The 18,726-nt window shown below is 39.2% G+C and overlaps 1 protein-coding gene and 1 long non-coding RNA gene across 3 annotated transcripts in view; one reads left to right on the top strand and one right to left on the bottom strand.

Annotated features, from left to right (window-relative positions):
• The window catches only part of LOC110983509 (uncharacterized), a 63,525-nt gene extending 61,184 nt beyond the window's left edge, over positions 1–2,341 (top strand). For both annotated transcript variants that reach the window (XR_002598727.2, XR_015426731.1), the window contains exon 5: positions 775–2,341. This is a non-coding gene — a long non-coding RNA (uncharacterized LOC110983509). The remainder of the gene's footprint in view (positions 1–774) is intronic.
• A 3,760-nt stretch (positions 2,342–6,101) lies between these two features.
• Positions 6,102–11,187, bottom strand: LOC110983508 (uncharacterized). The gene is made up of 5 exons (XM_022242813.2): positions 10,972–11,187; positions 10,042–10,129; positions 9,662–9,775; positions 9,208–9,309; positions 6,102–8,676 (listed from the first exon to the last, which is right to left on the bottom strand). Exons 1-5 carry the CDS (start codon positions 11,026–11,028, stop codon positions 8,483–8,485), a joined length of 555 nt encoding a protein of 184 aa, XP_022098505.1. The 5' UTR covers positions 11,029–11,187; the 3' UTR covers positions 6,102–8,482.
• Between the last annotated feature and the right edge of the window lie 7,539 nt (positions 11,188–18,726).

Below are 18,726 nucleotides of genomic sequence, written 5' to 3'. Positions count from 1 at the left end.
GATTGACGGGAGCGGCATTTGAACCTGCGACCTCCAGAACACCGGTACCGGTGCTCTACCAATTTGAAGTAGCCAGCCCAACATTGGTGGCTCGTCCCATTTGTCAATACCTTTGTTCGGGGGCGCTAGTCAGAATCTCTCTTTGTTTATCTTTATAATTAAACGTACACACCTAGTCAGTTTCCCTATATTTCCCTATATATTTTGTTTCCAGATTGTTTAAGTGAATTTTGAGATAAAGTTTCCATTGTTGGAAAAACAGCATCATCTCTCCAATATAAAACGATGTTTCGCAAGGTGAAATAATATTGTTTACTCTTAAGGTAATCTCTTAGGGGAAAGACATGAACACGTACTTCTACTTGATATATTTTCCTATAGGTACAATATACACTGAAATCTTTGTTCAAGGCAAGCAGGAAAGGGGCTTTCCAATACATTCTTGTTTTGGGGGACAAGCTTCGAAATTTTCTAGACACGTATGAAACTTTTCAAAAATTAAAGATAAGCCAGCATCGCGATAGGAACGAAATTGCACTCATTACTTAACACCCTTAAACAAACGAATATAATAGTAACAGTAACAAACAAACAAACAAACAAACAAACAAACAATCACCAAAATAAATCTACTTTGGCCAGTACTCCTTTATGAAAAAATATGATACCAAATATTAAACGATAGTGCACCTGTTTGTTGAGGTTGTAAGACATCATGATGTGCGTTTTTAATCAAAATGCATCGTATCCATTGACTATTTTCTTGCGTTGCAGGTGGAACATTTAATGTCACTATCTTCAGCGGGGAATGGTGCAGCGTACATTGGTCAATCAGGGACACCAATTTCTACTCTTCGCCCTTTCGTTCGACTTCGTTTAGGGGGTACAAGGAAAGTCTTGATGGTAAAAAGAGTTTGACGACATAACATTTGAGAAAATATACGACGATGTATATGGAACACTCCTTTGTCGCAGAAGAGCAATCCAGGGTCTGTCCTCTCACCTTCTGAAAAACAAAATCTGTAAAAGTTAGTCATCCTAACTTTAGACTGTTGTACGGTAAATCAGATGGGGCAACACATAACGAACGGACACGTTTTTAATTCCTTCCGTTCCTGCGCAGGGGTGACTGCTCTGTCTCCCTCTCTCATTTAAGATGAAGCTACTTGGAGTATGATCCGCTCAACAGTAATGAACAACTAATGTATGAAGCACGCTCCCATTTCCAAAGATTATAAGGACCAGACGATCTATAGTAAAATTCACCTCGACTTTAGAGTGAAAACGTACGAAGAGGAACTATTTTATCTGAATTTCTGTGGCCACTAATTTGGGTCAGATTAGGTGCATTTTCACTGACACAGAATAAGTCTCTAATCTATGAAATCCGGAGCGCAGGTACATTGTTAACATGAAGATACGACAGCACAAATAGTGGATACGACCGCCTCGATCCCCGCTGTGTATCTATACCTGCAAATTATGTGCCATTCCGGAAACAAATCTGCACTGACACCCCCCCTGAGCATGCTGTCTAGTCCAATGTTCATTGCTAATTGGAAAAGGATGTGATTACAACAGTGCACGGTTTTTCCATTATTATCAAAACTCAGGTGTGCCGGTACAGTATCAAATGGAATAAATTAATCAAACAGATCCTTGAAGATTTCAGAACTGCGGTGTTAATAGTATATATCTCCGATCAATCCTGTCCTTGTGAATCTGCAAGCCTAAATAAACTAACAAGTTTGTCATGTGCTTTCCCCTAAACTCCCCATCAGCAAGTCATTAGTTCGTTAGAAAACTGCTTAGAGATGTATTTTATTTGTGCATTTTATTTGTGTATTAAAGCTACATGTATTTATATTTAGTGTTCCACCGTCAACAAAGTTTTAAAGCTCCGCCACCTTCTGAAACACATGAAAACATTTTTCCATCTGGGCACCGAACCATTTTATTAACCTAAAGCCATTAATGTATATAAGGCCTCATGTTTAAATGTAATTTATTACCAAGTATCTGGAAATCCATTTGTATTGTGCAGCAATTACCGGTTTAATAACAAAAGCTTTTTTTTTCAATGGAAATCACAGAATTCGAATTCTGGTAACAATCACATATGTTGGGTGCTTTATTTGAATCAACAGGTTTATGTACGTCTGTGCTAAAGGTATTTAATTAAACATTAAAAGAAAATTTCACCCTGAAATGTGTACATTCCCCATTTATTTGTTATATATCATTAATGATTCGTTTCAAGATGTGCTACTCATAGATAGGAAGTGTCAACTGACCAAGGTTCATGACGTCTAAATAAAATCAGTATCTTGGTGATAGTGTTGCCCTGTAGTGATTTCAATGTTGTCCATTCCAAGATAGTTACACGCAATGTGTGATGCTGTTTTGGGGCGGATCCAGACAGTTCGCTGGAGAGGGATTTTTTTATTTTTTGTGGGGGAAGGGCTGCGTAATACATGTTGTTAAGGCCGTTCCTGAAACCATTTTAATCTCTTTGCTTTGTCCATAAAAGCAAAATACTACCCCTGGTTTATGATTTGCGGGGGATCTTTTAATCTTTAGATCCACATGGAGGCCACGATTTTTTTAATGGCTATGACCCGGGGCGGGGGGGGTTCCCACCGAACCTTCCCAACTGTGGACCTGAGCCTGAATGTGTTTGTTTTTTCTCCAACAATGTTGCGAGTTGAACGGTGTGTACAGCTTTTGCCCCTCCGTGCATAGAACCACCATAATCAAATAAGAGCAAGGCTTTACTTTAAGAACAAGACCTTGCGAAATAGAAATCATTTAGTGCAGTCCTGACTTATCAATACATCTTTGGATTCGGTTACACGATTTCAACTTTCATTTTATCATTTTCAAGGGTACTTTTGGTGCCTTTCGCTTTTATGCTAATAGATTTTGCACATGAAAGAACAAACGCGTGATGTCATTCTACTTAAAAGATAACCTCAATACATTTAACTCAACCACCAAAAGTCTGGAAATTTTCTGTCACGAGTTAGAATTCCTATGGTGGTTCTTTGCTTCATTTGATGAAAGTAGGCAAGCAAGGATACTTTTTACCAAGCAACGTTGGGTATCGGGCCCAGTTCAAATAGAAAACCCCACGCAACGGACTGAGTCTCTCTGCAATTGGAAAACCGTATAATATTTAAATACTTATGAAATAAAATTACGAAGTTTCAAAAATCTGTTCCCAAGCAAACTTTACTTCACTAAGTGTCTTGGGTAAACTGGATTGCAGCCTCAAACACAGCAGTGAGATTAGGCGGCCCCTGTATTAACTGTTCCCAATTACTTTTCAAGTTTTAAGTTCATTACCTCCGTAACTTGTATGGGTAAATCACAAAATGTAAATACGTCCATGAGCCCCCAAGGTTAATAAATCCCTAAAGATATCTAACGAACATTTATCTGATCATAAAGGACTGGTCACAAAATAGCGTTGATACGTAATACCTTAGGTGGAAAACGGCAAATTAATTAATAAATAGGGGGTAACCAGAAGTTGAACTCTGAGGTATCTCGAGGTTAGGATGGTTACCAATTCGCTTCATTTTAATGAACTTTTAATTAATGAAGGACAGAAGAATACTCCCAGCATTGTAAATGGCCCTATGTACTGATGGCGTGCGCAACAGTGTTTTTCACAATGTAGGCTATTGATGGGACAGAATGGGGCTATTGGTGTAAAATACACCGCTGATAAGTAGAATTTCTCCAAGCATCGGTTTGAAAAGATTGCGCCTTTAACTTTCTTGCATATATTCGTGGCATGCGACGACCTGTAGTCTATCCCACCATACCATGCGGGAACTACATTGATACGTTTTCAGTAGATATGGCAGCTACTTGTGTTCCTTAGTGAACACGCCGTGCACGGTAGAAAACACACTCATTTCTTTAAATCATACATTTCAGATGTGGCAAAGTTGACCTAGAACATTTGTTATTGCAATGTTAACATGCAGATGGTTTTCCAAGTCCGAAAAACGTGGAGGTAAGCCCCAGGTTTGATGCCAGTTAGTTCTGCTTTCTTCCCTAACCTGCGAAAAAAGTCTCACATTTAGTCACTGGAAGTTCTGTGTCGTACATGACGAAACAGATTTCCCTGATAGCGCCCTCACACTCAGTGGTACACACAATTTGTGGCAATTTCATGCTGTTGCAGAGATGTACAAAATCATATAAAAAACTACCTAATAGTTATTGTATGGTCTCTAGTAGGCGTATTTGCACTCATGATTTCAGTGAGATGTCTGTTTGAGAAGACGCTAGGACACACATTACCGGTTAAGTCTCTTTGAAAAGGTACTTAGCATGGTTATGTCACTTTTTTAATAAAAAGGAGATGCGTTTCATATTTGATCTTTTTGATTTTCTTTTGATTGAATTATTGCAGAAAAAAAATCTGTTGAAAAAAACACAAAAAATGGGTTACAGAGGCAAGAGTGTAAAGCCTCTGCAGTAGCCGTTTTAAAGATGTTCCTCTCGAGGACATTCACAACGGGGCGTGTAGCATGGTAACTTACCGGAACGTAAATGAAGAAGTAACTAGGCCGTCAAATCAATGTTGGAATCATAAATCACTCTCTAACATATCTTTCCTGGCGCCAATAGAGGGCGTGTTTTCCGAGTGTGGTGTGATAATGCTTTAGGCTCACACTACCGATCTCCACACGCAGTCAGAATGCATTCTTGTTTTACTCTTGCTGTCATTTTACCGATTTCTGTTGTCCCGATTGTGCCTCTCTTAATAGGAAGCAGATTCTCCACATCACTTTGCGACCTTCCCCAAGCCCCAGTTATTTTCTCAGACAGATTAAAAAGGCTAGACAGGCTGTTCGAATCCAATTAAAATGAACCGATGCATTATTTCTGTCTTTTGTGCCTTGATGTCAGCGCATCGGTCACACTGTAATACAATTTTTTTCTCAGACAATCTGGTAAACTTAATTCATATGCGTATATATTACGCATTTACTAGGCCTACGTGTAATGAGGATGTTGTAGACTCGGTGTGAGGGTAATCCCCCCTTTTGTAATAGTTTCACTTATGGTCTTTTCTTTTGACCAGTGTCTCATCTTTACATGTTAGTGTTACAACTAAGTCTTTCTGTTCAGCAATGAAGGAGTGAGTCCTGATTAGAAAAAGGAGAATAAACCAACTAGAGAAGAAGGGCTTAAAGACGCAATACGATTTTTTACAAGCTTCTCTGCATTCAGGAATATTAACAAAGGTGGCTGCGTTATTATTCACTGGGTAGTTGTTAGAACTGTCCATTGGTTTTGGAGGGCCAATGGATATGATGGGTATAAATAAATGACATAATAAGTTTGCTGGATTATTGGTCAAGTTTCTAGAGTGGAATCCTAGCTCAGGCTACCTGAGTTGCAGATATGAACCTTGCGCGAACAGTTTCTACACGCTGGCGATTGCAACATGCCAACGTACAAAAAAAAGGTGTCTAAGTCAGCGTTTGTAGAAATGTCTGCTTGGGGGGGGGGTACGTACTATTAAATGTTAGAGGTTATCTCCAGTCCTGTGTAATGTACTCATTTTGAAGGGTCTATTCAACGGATGCTATGACGCATAATCCGGTATGACAATGTCTGTACTGTAGAAATGACGACAAAGGAAGCAGTGTCTGTGGAGATACCGCCCTCTCGGGGCTGATTGCAAAAGTCGATCAGGAAACAATATCGCCCCCACTATGGTCTTTTTTAATTTTTTTTCCTCTTCAACTTACAACCCTACTGCCGTTCTGGGCAAGGGCATATACTGTTTCCTCATAAGAGCAGGTAGTTTGCCTCAAGTACGGCATTATGTCTGGAATGCTCCTTCGATTTGCAGATGCATACGTTAGTTTTAATACATGTATAGCAAAATAAAGTTAAGGTCAAGACAAATGTGCCAAACAGTATGTCAAATCGCGACGCATTCGGCTAAATTCATCACAAGGCTACACGTGCCCGCAATTATTAAGGCAAAACATAATCTTTAAAACTGGCCAAGCACTCATTAATACCTTTCGAGTCTGAAAGTACAAACAACTTTAAAAACACAAATTTCCAAATTTTGACACAATTTTTTGCTTCTACGGCTTTATTTTGTTTGTTCACGTGTCAAGATTGTAAACAATTTAACTAACTGGACTGAGACTGTTTACTTAAGAACCGTTAGACATGTGGAAAGGGAAAGTTCACCAAAATCTTTGCAGAGATAGAAAAGATAAGGACTGTTTGGATGCTGAGATCACAAAGGCTTCGCCACTGAGTACTAAGTAAAGATGTGTATAATTCTTGAATAAACAGTTTGTTTTTTCAAATATGTTAAAAATAATACCAGTGAAACAGAATATCTTAAAATCTATATGCGGTACTTTCTATAGCGTTTCGTTAACTTCATTTGCCTTTTTATCAGGAATGAATTCGTTTCTCAAAACAAAAGGATAAATATTTTCATATTTTTGCATTAGTGTGAATATCTTTTCGTAAAACTGGAGTGCATGCTCTGTTCTCAACGAAATTCAATTGTCACACTGCATGCACCGCAGTACAATGGTTATTGTGCAGTCTACAAGGCTTGGGTGTGCTTTGTGCGTGGTGCGTTATTGACCTATAGAGCTCCACAGTGAGTCGATGGTGCGTGGCAAGTATGAAGGTACTGTCACCAAATCTGGACTCGCAATGCCTTTTTTTATGTTGCAGTTAGTTTTTTGACTGTATACTTTTTTTGAGTTTGAGTTTACCGAGTCGAATACAAAGCTTGCCCGACAATGCCCACCTTTGGTCTCCCTGGCGTCAATAGAAGCGAGCCAAACGCATTTGTATTCGACTCGGTGAAATGGCTGCTGGTTAGCTTCTATTTCATACAAAAGTGTTGCAAGTCCAGGTTTTTGTATATACATATATACGTTCGTGACTACCACGGGGGCAGGACTTGCCAATGACTTCGTAACACAAATCCCTACGTCATATCACAGCATACTCATAGCCCAGCTCTTAATTAAACATATTACTCTGGCATGCATATGCAGTGTAAACTAGACACGCATCATATTTAAACGTAATGGTTATCTATATCTGGTTTCAGAAAGCTGTACAGTTGCATGAATATGTTCACGAAGGTTTGGATCGTAACCAAATGGGTGAGTGTATAACGACAAATTGGCTATTCTATAATTACATGTAATGTTATCAATGTGAATGGTTGCAGGCTAAGCCTACTATTACAGATTGGCTACATAAGCCAGGTTGACTACAAAAGCCAGTCTAAATTGTTCTATAAAGCAAACAAAATAATACACGTACTGGTTAATTCATGCGCTTTTGGTTTGACTGCATTCAACAGCCTGATACGCATGACCTGTATACGTCACGTAAACCTTCTACTGTATGGCGTAAGGGAATGGTACACGCATAGAATTATAATCCATAACGCAAGCTGGGTAACTTGGCTGTATTGTAAAGACTTTTCAATTCTACTCAAAATAACGATAGCCTGTGTCAATGCCGTAGCGTTGTTATGAAAAACCAGCACAAAAGTGTGAAAAGAACGCCATCTCCGAGCCCCATTTGGCTTTCCCCAAATGTATTTAACTAAGCTGACAAGCACTGGGTAGTCGTTGTTGAACTGTTTTCTAGTCAGAGTCACAATGAACCTTGGAAACTCTAGTTGGTTTCAGTAAGCTCATGACTATACTGCATTCAAAATGGAACGATATGTAGCAATGTAATATGTGACCTTTCTGATTCCACTTCAACCTCTACTTCTATCCAATAGGCTACTTAAAATGACGAATATCATAAAGACATGTACTGTCCATATTGACAATGATCGTAGTCACCTCTGTTAACTTTCAAACTGAAATTTGTTTTTAAAAAAGCATATGCATATTTTGCTTTGATTTGAAAAGTATCATATAGGTGACAGAAGAAAATGCTGTCAAATCAAATCAGAACTTTTCCAGTCGCTACTACAATTTTGGTTGACCTGTTTTTCACTAAAAGAAATTGTGATTTTTACATTGCCTCCAATTTCACATACTAAAGCAGATGTAAATTGCGCAGACACTTCAAAAATCAGTAATTTCCATAAAAGGTATTGGAAAGAACCTGGTTCATCGATAAACTCATGGTATAGGCTAAATTATGAACAGAACTGCATGCACATGAAAAGAACAACATACTGCTTTATAACACAAGATAGAGAGAGCCACCATCCCAAAACCAGGCTAAAGTAGGTAACTTCATTTCCTGAAAAAGTGGAACTTCCACTGTTCACGTCTTCATGGAAATTTCACAGCTATAGCTATCCGTATAACCTTACTGCAGACAGAATTAACACTTGACATGGATTACTTTGAAGAGTGAAAAAGCTGAAGGAGAGGAATTGTCAACCATCAAACTTACCTACTTCAACCTGATTTGGGGATGACGGGTCACATTTCTTAGCTTAGCTTGTTCCCGGCATGCACTCCGTGTAGACTGTCTCCTGGCCTCCATCGATGGAAACAGTGACGTCGTTGCAACCGTGTGGTGCTGTACCTTCTTCATCAGCACCTGTCATTTTGTACAGACGGAAGCACATCTTGACGTCCACACCCCCGCATTCCTTCTCCAGCGCACAACGCTCGACGTTCTCGAAGGCTGAAGGGTGTGAAATTTACACGAGTAAAATCCACTGTTTCACTGGAACCCAACATTCTATCATGGACGCCCTGCCAAACGGGTGCAGTTTTTGGTCGCCAGAAGATGCATCAGTGTTGTCCAAGCGTACAACAAAGGCCAATGTGACATCTCTTAAGGTCACGCCAGAAAAGACAACTTTAACAGATTAAACAACTTGAGAATGTTTCTAGTCTACATAGAAAATATTTAATTCGGATTTTTCTTCTGTCCCAACACACTTCAGACACAAACCAACAGCTTTACATGGGACTTCTCCATAATGTGTGAGTCAAATATTGTCGATAGTTCGCCCTTCCCGCCTGACCAGTTTACTAGGCCTGTCAGGAAATCTTTGATGGCCACACGAGAACAGGTATTGGTGTAATCTTAACAATACCAGATAAGACAATCTACACTACTTTTAATTATAGTTCATTTAAATAAACTGGATGGGGTTAATGATCAACTTGTGATCACAACAGTGGATAACAAATGTACCAAAACACTCACGATCCATGCTGCCCTGGGCGAAGAAGATGTCTGAGTTGCATTTCACTTCGACATCAACACTGGCCGTGTATGGCAGATACTTCATAGTCATGGATGCCGTTACTACAAATTATATATATATACATATACAAATCTTGTACTTAGCTTTTGTTTATCAAACAGCTGCTGCCAGTTCTACTTCCTGAGGCGCACGCGCTTGGTTTGTTGAGAATTGCACATTCCACTCTTAAGACTGCACATACACGGCAAATTCCTTCGCTACTAAATCTCTATCCGACAAAAGTTAAATCACAGAGTACACGACGCATACAAAACTTGTTAAACTTTATAGAAAATATTAGAAACGGAATTTCTTGTAGCAACAAACAGACAATGTAAGCGATAGCCAAAGGTATGTGGGTAATAGAAAACCTGTGTAAGCTAAATTGAAAATTATTACAGAACAATGTTTTACCTCCGGTAGCAATAAGCCCTTGGCAATTGCAATTAACATGCATATCGCTAGTGCATTTGCAGTGCTGGAAAATTCCATCGGGATCTGCTCCATCCAGAGAATGGGAAGACTTCCCTACCGATGAAAAAAGCACTATCATCTATTTCAAGGTTTTTCAAGTCCTGTCAAGCTGAACCCAGCCTTTCCCAAACCAACCCAGCACAGTCAAACTCGAAGCTGAACCCAAAGAAAACCCTTTGTGAATTTGTAACCTGGGTGTGGTGTTAAATATTATTTGCGTACCATCTTCCGGGTGTAAAAATCATTTAAGGTGGAGAACTGATAACTGCTTTCGTAATATACAGGTGCATTCTTTTATTATAATTTTCGTTATTACTGACCTTCCTGGCTCTTCCTAAGCTGCTTAAACATGTCCAGTCTTTTGTTGATGGAGGATGGTACCACCTTTAACTTTTCTGTAGCATACGCCTGCTCGTGGTGTACATAAGAAACCATAAACATGGTATGTCTGGATTTCGTGGCCATTTAAGAGCACAACTCCTTATTCAATACTTTTTTTCCGGTCAATAAACCACGGTCGCCACGTGAAAGAACGTTAAGTGATATTCTTTGTGAAAAGGTAATTTTTTAAAGAGTCCGTTGCCTCTATAAATTAGATTTGGAACAGGCATGGTCCCTTGCTGTTTATGTATACACCACTGACTACGCCATTTTATGTCTGAAACCACATAGAAAGAGATGCAAAAGGGAGTAGGTAGGGGTAAGACTTCCACGCTGACAATACAAGTTGAATGATTTTTTTGGGAGGGGGTTCAACCACAGTCTGCGTTTTTCCGATACAAATATCAACAATAAATTCAAATGGAGATGTAAATTGTACACAGCTTAATCAGTTAGGCCTACATGTACTTACAATCTTGGTTAGCAGACCAAACGAATTTGACAATGTGAAAATTAGTTATGTAACCATTTCCACACAAAGCAAAGCGTTATGGAAAATTTACAAGATGGAAGAATGAATTTAATTATGGTTATAAATGATGAGAACTACATATGCCAATTACAATGCAAATAATGCATAATGAAAAATAATGACCAGAACAGGAGCGATTAAGACTATGTGATTTACATGTACAGCTTACTCCAAGCCCCATGCCAGTTGGGAACTCAGAGCCATATCTGTCTGATTTACATGAGTGCTCTTTCAGCTTTGTGGAAGGATGCCTTTTGGGGAACCAGGTGTCCACTTTTTTTGCCTTTTTCTTTTTAGAACAGTACAGACCAAGTGGTGCGTATCATCCTGTACTTACCAACTGTAAAATCACCGATATGGCAACCACTCCGAGACAAACCACGACACGCATCATCTTCTCAGATTGTATAGGTAAGGACGAATGACAGCAAAACCTTTGAGCAGACTAGTAGACACCGAACCTCCATGCATCAACAGCTAAACAGCGAGTCTGAAAGGTGTACCTCTGTAATATAATCTCTACACTGATGACGACTCTGCACTTTGATAACTTGTGCACTCCCCTATGGTGCTCAGTCAACAGTAGGTAACCGATTGTCCACCTATTCTTAAGCCTAACAATAGACTGCGCTCAGTTTGTGAATTTTTGATATGGACAGCCAAACGTCACAGAATGTTGCCAGTAGTTGTTTTCAAATTTGACCCTACAGTATGTACTAATGCAGAATAAATAAGAACATGGGAAGTGTTTTCATTTAGTAATTCGTAGTAGCGTTAATGATTTGGTGTTCATGTGGTAGCTTCGTGTGAATATAAAACATTTTGTTTTTCATTTAGTTATTTATTTATTTGTTGTTTACTTACGGCTGCCCAAAGTTTTAACAGCCACTGTAGATATTTGTTTCATTGCTTTATTAACCTATATGGAGGCATCCGGTGATTTTTGAAAATCAGTTTTTGCTAATTAAATGATTAAAACAAGAATTTAGGGCCAACTGCAATCACCTTCCATCTGAACCTATTTCTGTTCCTGTCAAACAACCTGCTTTTGTCACCATAAAGGTTTTCTTTCATACACTTTTCTTTATTGCGTTTTTGTTATTTAATTTCCAAACCCCTCAGTCTTATCTTGTAATTATCATTGATCGTTATTTTTTAGTTAACAACTCTATTTATTTTTGAATAAATGCATTTGAAGTACACTTTCATTTCAAATTGTTCTATTACAAGAATATGGAACCATGTAGTTAATTCAAAAGATAATAAATGCATGTGAACTACGCTTTATCTTCCAGTTGTTTTATTACAAGAATGTGGAATCATGTAGTTAACTCAAAAGAGAGGAAGAAATGTTTGGGTTTTCAGGTCATGCATCAAATGTTATTTCAAATCTGCAGTTCGGACACCCCCAATACCCCCCCAAGAAAAAAACAAGAATTGTTTTTGCCAAATTTATTATTTACAGGGTGAAGAGGACAACCACCTATGACATTAAACCATTTAGAACTAAATTTATGTTCAGAAATTGATAATAACAGGATTGTAAGACCTGTATCCACAAAATCCACACGTCCAGCCGCAAAGGTGGGGATTCCTTACATGCAGGGTTAAGTTAAGCTCTGGAAACCCACAAAATTTAAATATAATATATATGGTCAGGCGTTGGTGAGATAAATAATTTACAAGCCATTTTCAGTGCAGTTGGTTTGAATATCGTTTCCTATTGACTTCTTAGCCTGCACTTGACAATCGGCCACGCCTGGCGTCAGTTTTCAAGGGGTGAAAGGAGGCGGCCAAAGCTGGCCCAGAGCTGACATTTTTTGCTTTCGTTTGAAAATTCATCAATAATTGATATATTATTGCGTGTAAGCGTAGGTGTCGTCACTTTCTTGTCTGGATATGGATTATCCACAATCTGAATCTGGAGAATAAATCAATCTTCCAGGAAACCCCGGGGAGTTGGCAAAAGCTTGATTTTTATGTACAAATTTCAACGTCGGTTTTTCTCAGGTTCTGCACTTTTTTTTCTTCGGAAAACATTCTAAGATCATCATAGCAATTACTTCTTGGTCTGAAAGGATTTTGCATTGCACTAAATAAAACAGGTAAAAAGAGGAAGAAGCTGAGAGAAAACGATGTCGACATTTGTTGCCCTGTACATTTTCAAAGGGCCGCTTATGCTCCAACATGCCATTTATACGCATGTGCACATAAATTAAAATGTATTAGTGAACTGGTCCATTGATTCAGATTGGTTACATTTCTGCATATTCAAAAGTAGTCCAGATATATAGCAACACATTTATGGGACATTCACACTCATTACCTTTTCCTACATTTAATAAGCAATTGTCGGTACGCGCTGTCGCAATGTGCAAGCAATTATACACGTGGCTTTATCACTCTGAAAGAAAAGCTAGTGGCGAAAACATCATTTCATTTCTCAAGTATATGAGCCATGTTGCAATAAAATGCAAATGAAAAGGGCGGTAATCAATAGAATGAACCTTTTGAAGCATGGCGGAGACAAGTGGAACGCGCCATCTGAAGGGGGTAAATCTGCAACGAACACAAAAGAAGTCATCCAAACAGAATAGCGCCCTCACATTTTGTTTGCTTCACCCAAAACATCCTAGTGCACAGCTCTTAGTCGGTCACTTTTATTTTCATATTTTAATATTTATTGATCATTTTTATTCAAATATATACGTGTCAAATATTAGCACCAAAACCCTTATAAACAACACCATGAAATAAAAGCTAGGATTTCGGAACAGTAAGGATGCATCCCAAAAGATAAATTCCCAACGATAAATTAAATTTCGAAAATGCTCACAGCTCTCATAGGTGTCCAAGCTGGACAGAAAATGATGTTCAACATGTAGTCTTTTTTTTCCTTTCAAATTTTAGTGGGTTGACTGAAGAATGTTTAAGAAATTCTCATCCAAAGTAGACCACCCCTTTTAAACGAAGGAATTTTCACTGCCCGGAAATGTATCCATTTGAACGTGTATTCCTATTAAAAAACGGGTAAATAGTGCCACTTCGGGCCCAACTGCATCCAATTTGCTCAGAATCGGAAGCCTTGAGCCCTGAACAGATGTTCAGTGCCACATTTGTTCAATTCCCCAATTTGATGGCTCTCAAGACTCTCTTATATATAATAGTTTGAGTGTAAACTTGTATTACTGAGCTCGGCGGACGGCTCTTCTGCCTATTTACGCGAGTACATCCGTAATGCTTGGGATACTTTTCTCCCCAACATTATTTCAAGTAGCCTACGCCCGAAGCCGCATATGCTTTTTAATTCCCCCCCTCCATACACAAACCAAAAGCTGGCTACGCTACTGGATAGATGTTTAGTCTGACGACAGAAAAACCCTAACTTTGCTTTATCTAACCTAGAGGAAAGGATGGAGATTTGATACTTGATTTGGGTGTGGACCTAATGTATGATGGTTTTGGCGCGCCTCGAGAAAGATAAACAACAAGAAGCCGAAAAAATAGCAGCAGGAATGATTAACATTAACAACGAACACAACGACAACAACATCAACAAAAATTGACGGCTCTACTCACGACATCGGTAGTGAGTTCAAGACCAAGGAGGTTATTGTTAATTTCTGACCAAGACGGAATAACGTCGCCAATTGTAGCAGATGCGGAAGTTGTGGATAATTCAAAACTTCTTGGTATTCATTTATCGAGCAGCTTTGCTGCAGTGTTCATATCGAGCTTTGTATCAGGATAGCTCACAAACAGATGTTTTTTTCCCAGACTTCTAAAGAGTGTTGATTTGCTTGTCAGGTTCTTGGTGTTTATATGTCGAGCTGTTTATGCTGGGCTGTTCATGTCGAGCGTTGTAACACAAAAGCAAGGGATGTTTTATCTCAGACATCTGAACAGTTTTCATTTAAGTATAGTGATTTGCTAGTCAGTTCTATCGTGCAGTGTGTGGTATGAACGCTTAATGGTATGAAAAATGGGATGGCCGTACTATGCTTGATGGCAATTGTCAATAATAGAATCGCTCGATATATTTTAATACTTTTTTTAATAATCAACTCTTTTAATCATACTTATTTTGTTTTCATTTCTTGTAATGTCTCGATGCAGTTCATTTTACCTATATTTCTGAAATATTCTTTGTATTTTTAAAGAAATCTGTACTACCTTGTAATTAATTGTATTGTAAGTGGATAAGTATTTTAAACACGAGGACCATGATGATTTCTGTTGTATGAATATCAGATAGCAATAATAAAATAATAGTTCAAATTGAGGAAAAAAACAAGCTTTCCAGAAATGCTAATAAATACTACGGGTTCTTTTGTAAAGAAAGAACCCGTAATAGCTACATGATTGTTTTCCCTGGAGACTGAGCTGACGTGTCTTGCCTTATGTTTCAAGGGGTTGATGTCAAAAATATCCCAGCTACTGTGCTATGCACAACTGCATTGATGCAGAACCACTCCTAGCATTAATATTGCAAGTTAATTTTTCCAAAGTTCACATGACATTTCGTTGTAAGGAAATGTATAAGAGCACAGCACGAGGTCTGCAGACGGGTATCTTCAATCACCGAGAAAGTCAGGGTTATCGTTTATTTAAGAAAGGACCAAAGAGGATCATCGGGATAGTTTGAGTTACGATGCGTTCGTGACGGGGAATGGCAAGAAGGTGATGAAGCGGGAGCAAGCGTGATTTAACCAAGAGGACTTGCTTATAATCATTGCTTCTGAAAATGTAAAATGTCTGATGTTTCGTCTTTTCTAACCGAGGATCTAAAAGAACCCCAAAAGTCTCGAGAGCAGTTCAGTTTGATTGTGAAATACGCCATAGCAGAATGTGGCCGGCAATATAGATCTTCAACCTCAAAGGTCTCGGGGCGGCGTGCCCACACCCCTTCACCTTTTCTTTGGTATCGACACATTGCATTTCTGCTTTGCCACTGGGAGCTTTATCAAATGTCTCGTAATCATTTTGACACCCTTTTAATAAAAGTTTGACACATCGTTTTATATACCCCTTACCCAAGACGGGACAGCCAAGAGATAACTGTCCCCACTGATGTGCCAAATGCAAGTGTTCACGTTCACGTGTTCGTCCCTGAACTATAAATTACTATGGCAACAAACTCTGTGTTAGATGGAATTTAAACTACAGAGATGTGCTGATCAACATTTTGTTACATGCATGCTAAGTGTTCAAAAGACCAAACATTGAACAGCATCTGCATCAACAGCTCTGGGGGAGGGCGGGGTCACGCGGCTAGACTGTCAAAAAGGGGCCTCTTGAAGGGTAGCAAGGATCTGCATTCAAATGTAGACTAAAACATCGCCGATGCAAACACACAGAATATTCCTCAGAATACCACAACACGTCGACGGGTCTTTGCCGGTTTAAGGGAGAAAGAAATAACGGATTAATGCAGGGTTGTGGAAGGACTGTCCGTTAACGAACCACCGATCGACCGGAGGTTTTAAGTGATACCGCTACATGAGCATAACACCCAAGCTCATATATGGAGGTAAACAGTGCGTCACAAGAAGTATTTACAGAACCGATCAAATCACTACGCCTGAAGGTGAAGACAGGGACGTCATCGCTACTCAACTACTGCTTGGAAATGTGGCATGCCTTGGGTTTAAACTGTCTATCGCGTACAGTGATGTATCTAGGGTCTCTAGGTTGCAGCCATAGTCCGAAGTTTTTGTTTCGAGGGGATCCAAAAATTGATGAATTGCGGCTTTTACATTGGTTGTGTGATTTGAATAAGGTTGGTGACTTGTAACTAACGTAGCTGACTTTTTTCAAGATACATACTCATAGCAAAGAGAGAAATGGAAAGTTTGGGTACTGAAAATGTTATTTGGTTAAGCCGGGTTTCGGGTTTGTTTCCAGTTAAATTCATCTGACATTTATCCGACAGTGCATATTTAGTACATTCAAGTTGCACGCGTGTTTACAATTAAAAAAGGATAAAGAAAATAATACAAACAGTGGTAACTAAGATGACATTTACAGTACCGAGGCATAATCAAAAGCCAAGGGCTTGTGCTGAAATGCCTTGAAAACAGACAGACAATAAATCACAGGACTAACAAACAGACAAGAAACGAAAAGATGACAGACGGAAAAAGACAGATGGAAGAAATTTATACAAAGCTATATTGTGAACAATAAAACAAAAGCTAAAGTATATATGAGTATGGAATTGAGAGGGAATTTATGCTAAATAAATAGAGAGAAGATCATTTTTGTATAACCTTTTGAAACGGCTGATACCATTCCAAAGTCGTGGCCCCTGAAATCGTAAAGTATCAATCGAATAGGATGTGTTTTTTATGGCAGGTACAGACTGTTGCGAGATCCTGTGCGATAGTCACGGACACTGTGGACAGAGATGAAGAGAGAAGGAAAGGCATTTGGGAGAAGTTGCAGGTTAGAAGTTTGTTAATATCAGTGAGTGTAAGTCTCTTGAGTTGTGCAAAAAGTGGGGCAGTGTGTGCCTGTGGAAGTGATTGAGTGCAAATCCGAACAGCTATTTTCTGAATGGTTATTAGGTAAACTCCTAAGAATTTTACAGAATGTACCTGGGAAACGGATGAATTGTTGATGTAAATGCGAAGAGTAATAGTCCTTGGTCCAGGCTTGGTAAAGAACATACATATATTCAAGGAATATACCAGGCACGAAATGGGACAGAGGGGTCCCCCCAGTCCAATTCCCATGGACACTCCGGCCTATTGTCACTTAACACCCCCTTGATGTCTGAAAAGAATTCCTGAGATACCAGTGTAACAATGACCAACACAAAGGCGAGGGGGGTCTCTGTCCCATATTTTGCTTCATACGGGCCCGAAACCGGGCAAAAGAGCTGGGCCTTGTAACAAAAGACCATACTCGGAACAAAAGACCGAGCTGCTGGGAATTTCCAACATTTTTGAGTTGTCAATAGCGGAGGAAATCGGTCGTTGTTTTGAAAGATAATAAAATACCGCCATTTGTGGCATTCAGCGCGAGCGGGTTACCAATGGGGACAAAAGCGCTCCAGTGATGAGCGATACAAAACTGCTGCACGCTAAACTAGCCCCTATTGAAAAGACGTTAGCTGAGCACTGTGCCGGTTTCGGGATCAAAAGAAAATTACACAACACCACACAGTCTGGACTCTTTTTTCAAGGCAGCTAGGCCCGGTTGAAATACTCGGGCGTCATAAGATATTGTCTTTCAAATTAGAGTAGCCGCCAGAAAGTCGTTGTGTGGTTGTAAACGTCTTGTAAATGAAGTTATGAATTTTTTAAGAAATTTGAAAGCAGAAAAACAATGAAAAATCACCCGCCCCAGCAGAATAAACATGAATAAATGGGTAAGGCGCGAAATGGTTAAAACAATGTCAATTTATTAATGTGAGTGGTTGAGAATCGACACAGATTCTATGCTGGTACGAGTTTATAAACCTGAGGGGAAGCCAGTGTGAAGGCTGTCCACTTATTTAAGGTGTTATTGCTGAAGGAATGATGGAATCTTTTCGGCAGAAAAAGAGATGGCTGTGTGACAAATGAAAAACAAAAGTTGGGTTTGAACTGTAGGCAGGTAGTCGGGTTGGATTCATTATGCGCGCTCTTTTGCAACCACGGCATCACTTGGTAGGGTACTTATCGTGCAAACGTGCATCGTTGGTCGGGGGGACTCGGAACAAGATTCGTAGAAAAATGCATTTAACCTTAACGTAATTTACATGGTGGCTATAGCTCTTGCACGTGTACAAACAAATGCATGTACCTCGACTGAGATAGAGTAAAACGTATAGGCTTCTTTGGCTAAATAAGAATACCTTGAATAAAATCTTTGACCATTATTTTAAATGTTGCAAATTCCCAAAACAGTAAAGAATGAGGAAGTCGAAATACTTAACAATCAAAGGAGATTTGAAAAACTGTAAAAAGCCTAGAGCAAAATAAAGAAAAACTCTAACGGTGTTACCTGAATCACAGCACACTTAGTAGAATACTCTACCTTGCGGCCAAATGGTTAAAGCTCCATGCAACTCCTAATCCTAAAATCAGGGATTTGAATCCAACTATGG

Source organism: Acanthaster planci, linkage group LG10 (assembly GCF_054643075.1).
Source record: "Acanthaster planci isolate LZ-2023a linkage group LG10, COTS_SCS, whole genome shotgun sequence".
Taxonomy (NCBI): domain Eukaryota; kingdom Metazoa; phylum Echinodermata; class Asteroidea; order Valvatida; family Acanthasteridae; genus Acanthaster; species Acanthaster planci.
This window is presented reverse-complemented; position numbering and strand designations above follow the sequence as displayed.

Excerpts from the sequence above, each read along its gene's own strand:
- LOC110983508 (XM_022242813.2), bottom strand. The coding sequence starts at position 11,028 with ATGATGCGTGTCGTGGTTTGTCTCGGAGTGGTTGCCATATCGGTGATT. Across the intron at positions 9,310-9,661 it reads AGGGCTTATTGCTACCGGAG|TAACGGCATCCATGACTATG; the intron begins GTAAAACATTGT and ends TATAATTTGTAG. Across the intron at positions 8,677-9,207 it reads CGCCCAGGGCAGCATGGATC|CCTTCGAGAACGTCGAGCGT; the intron begins GTGAGTGTTTTG and ends CACACCCTTCAG.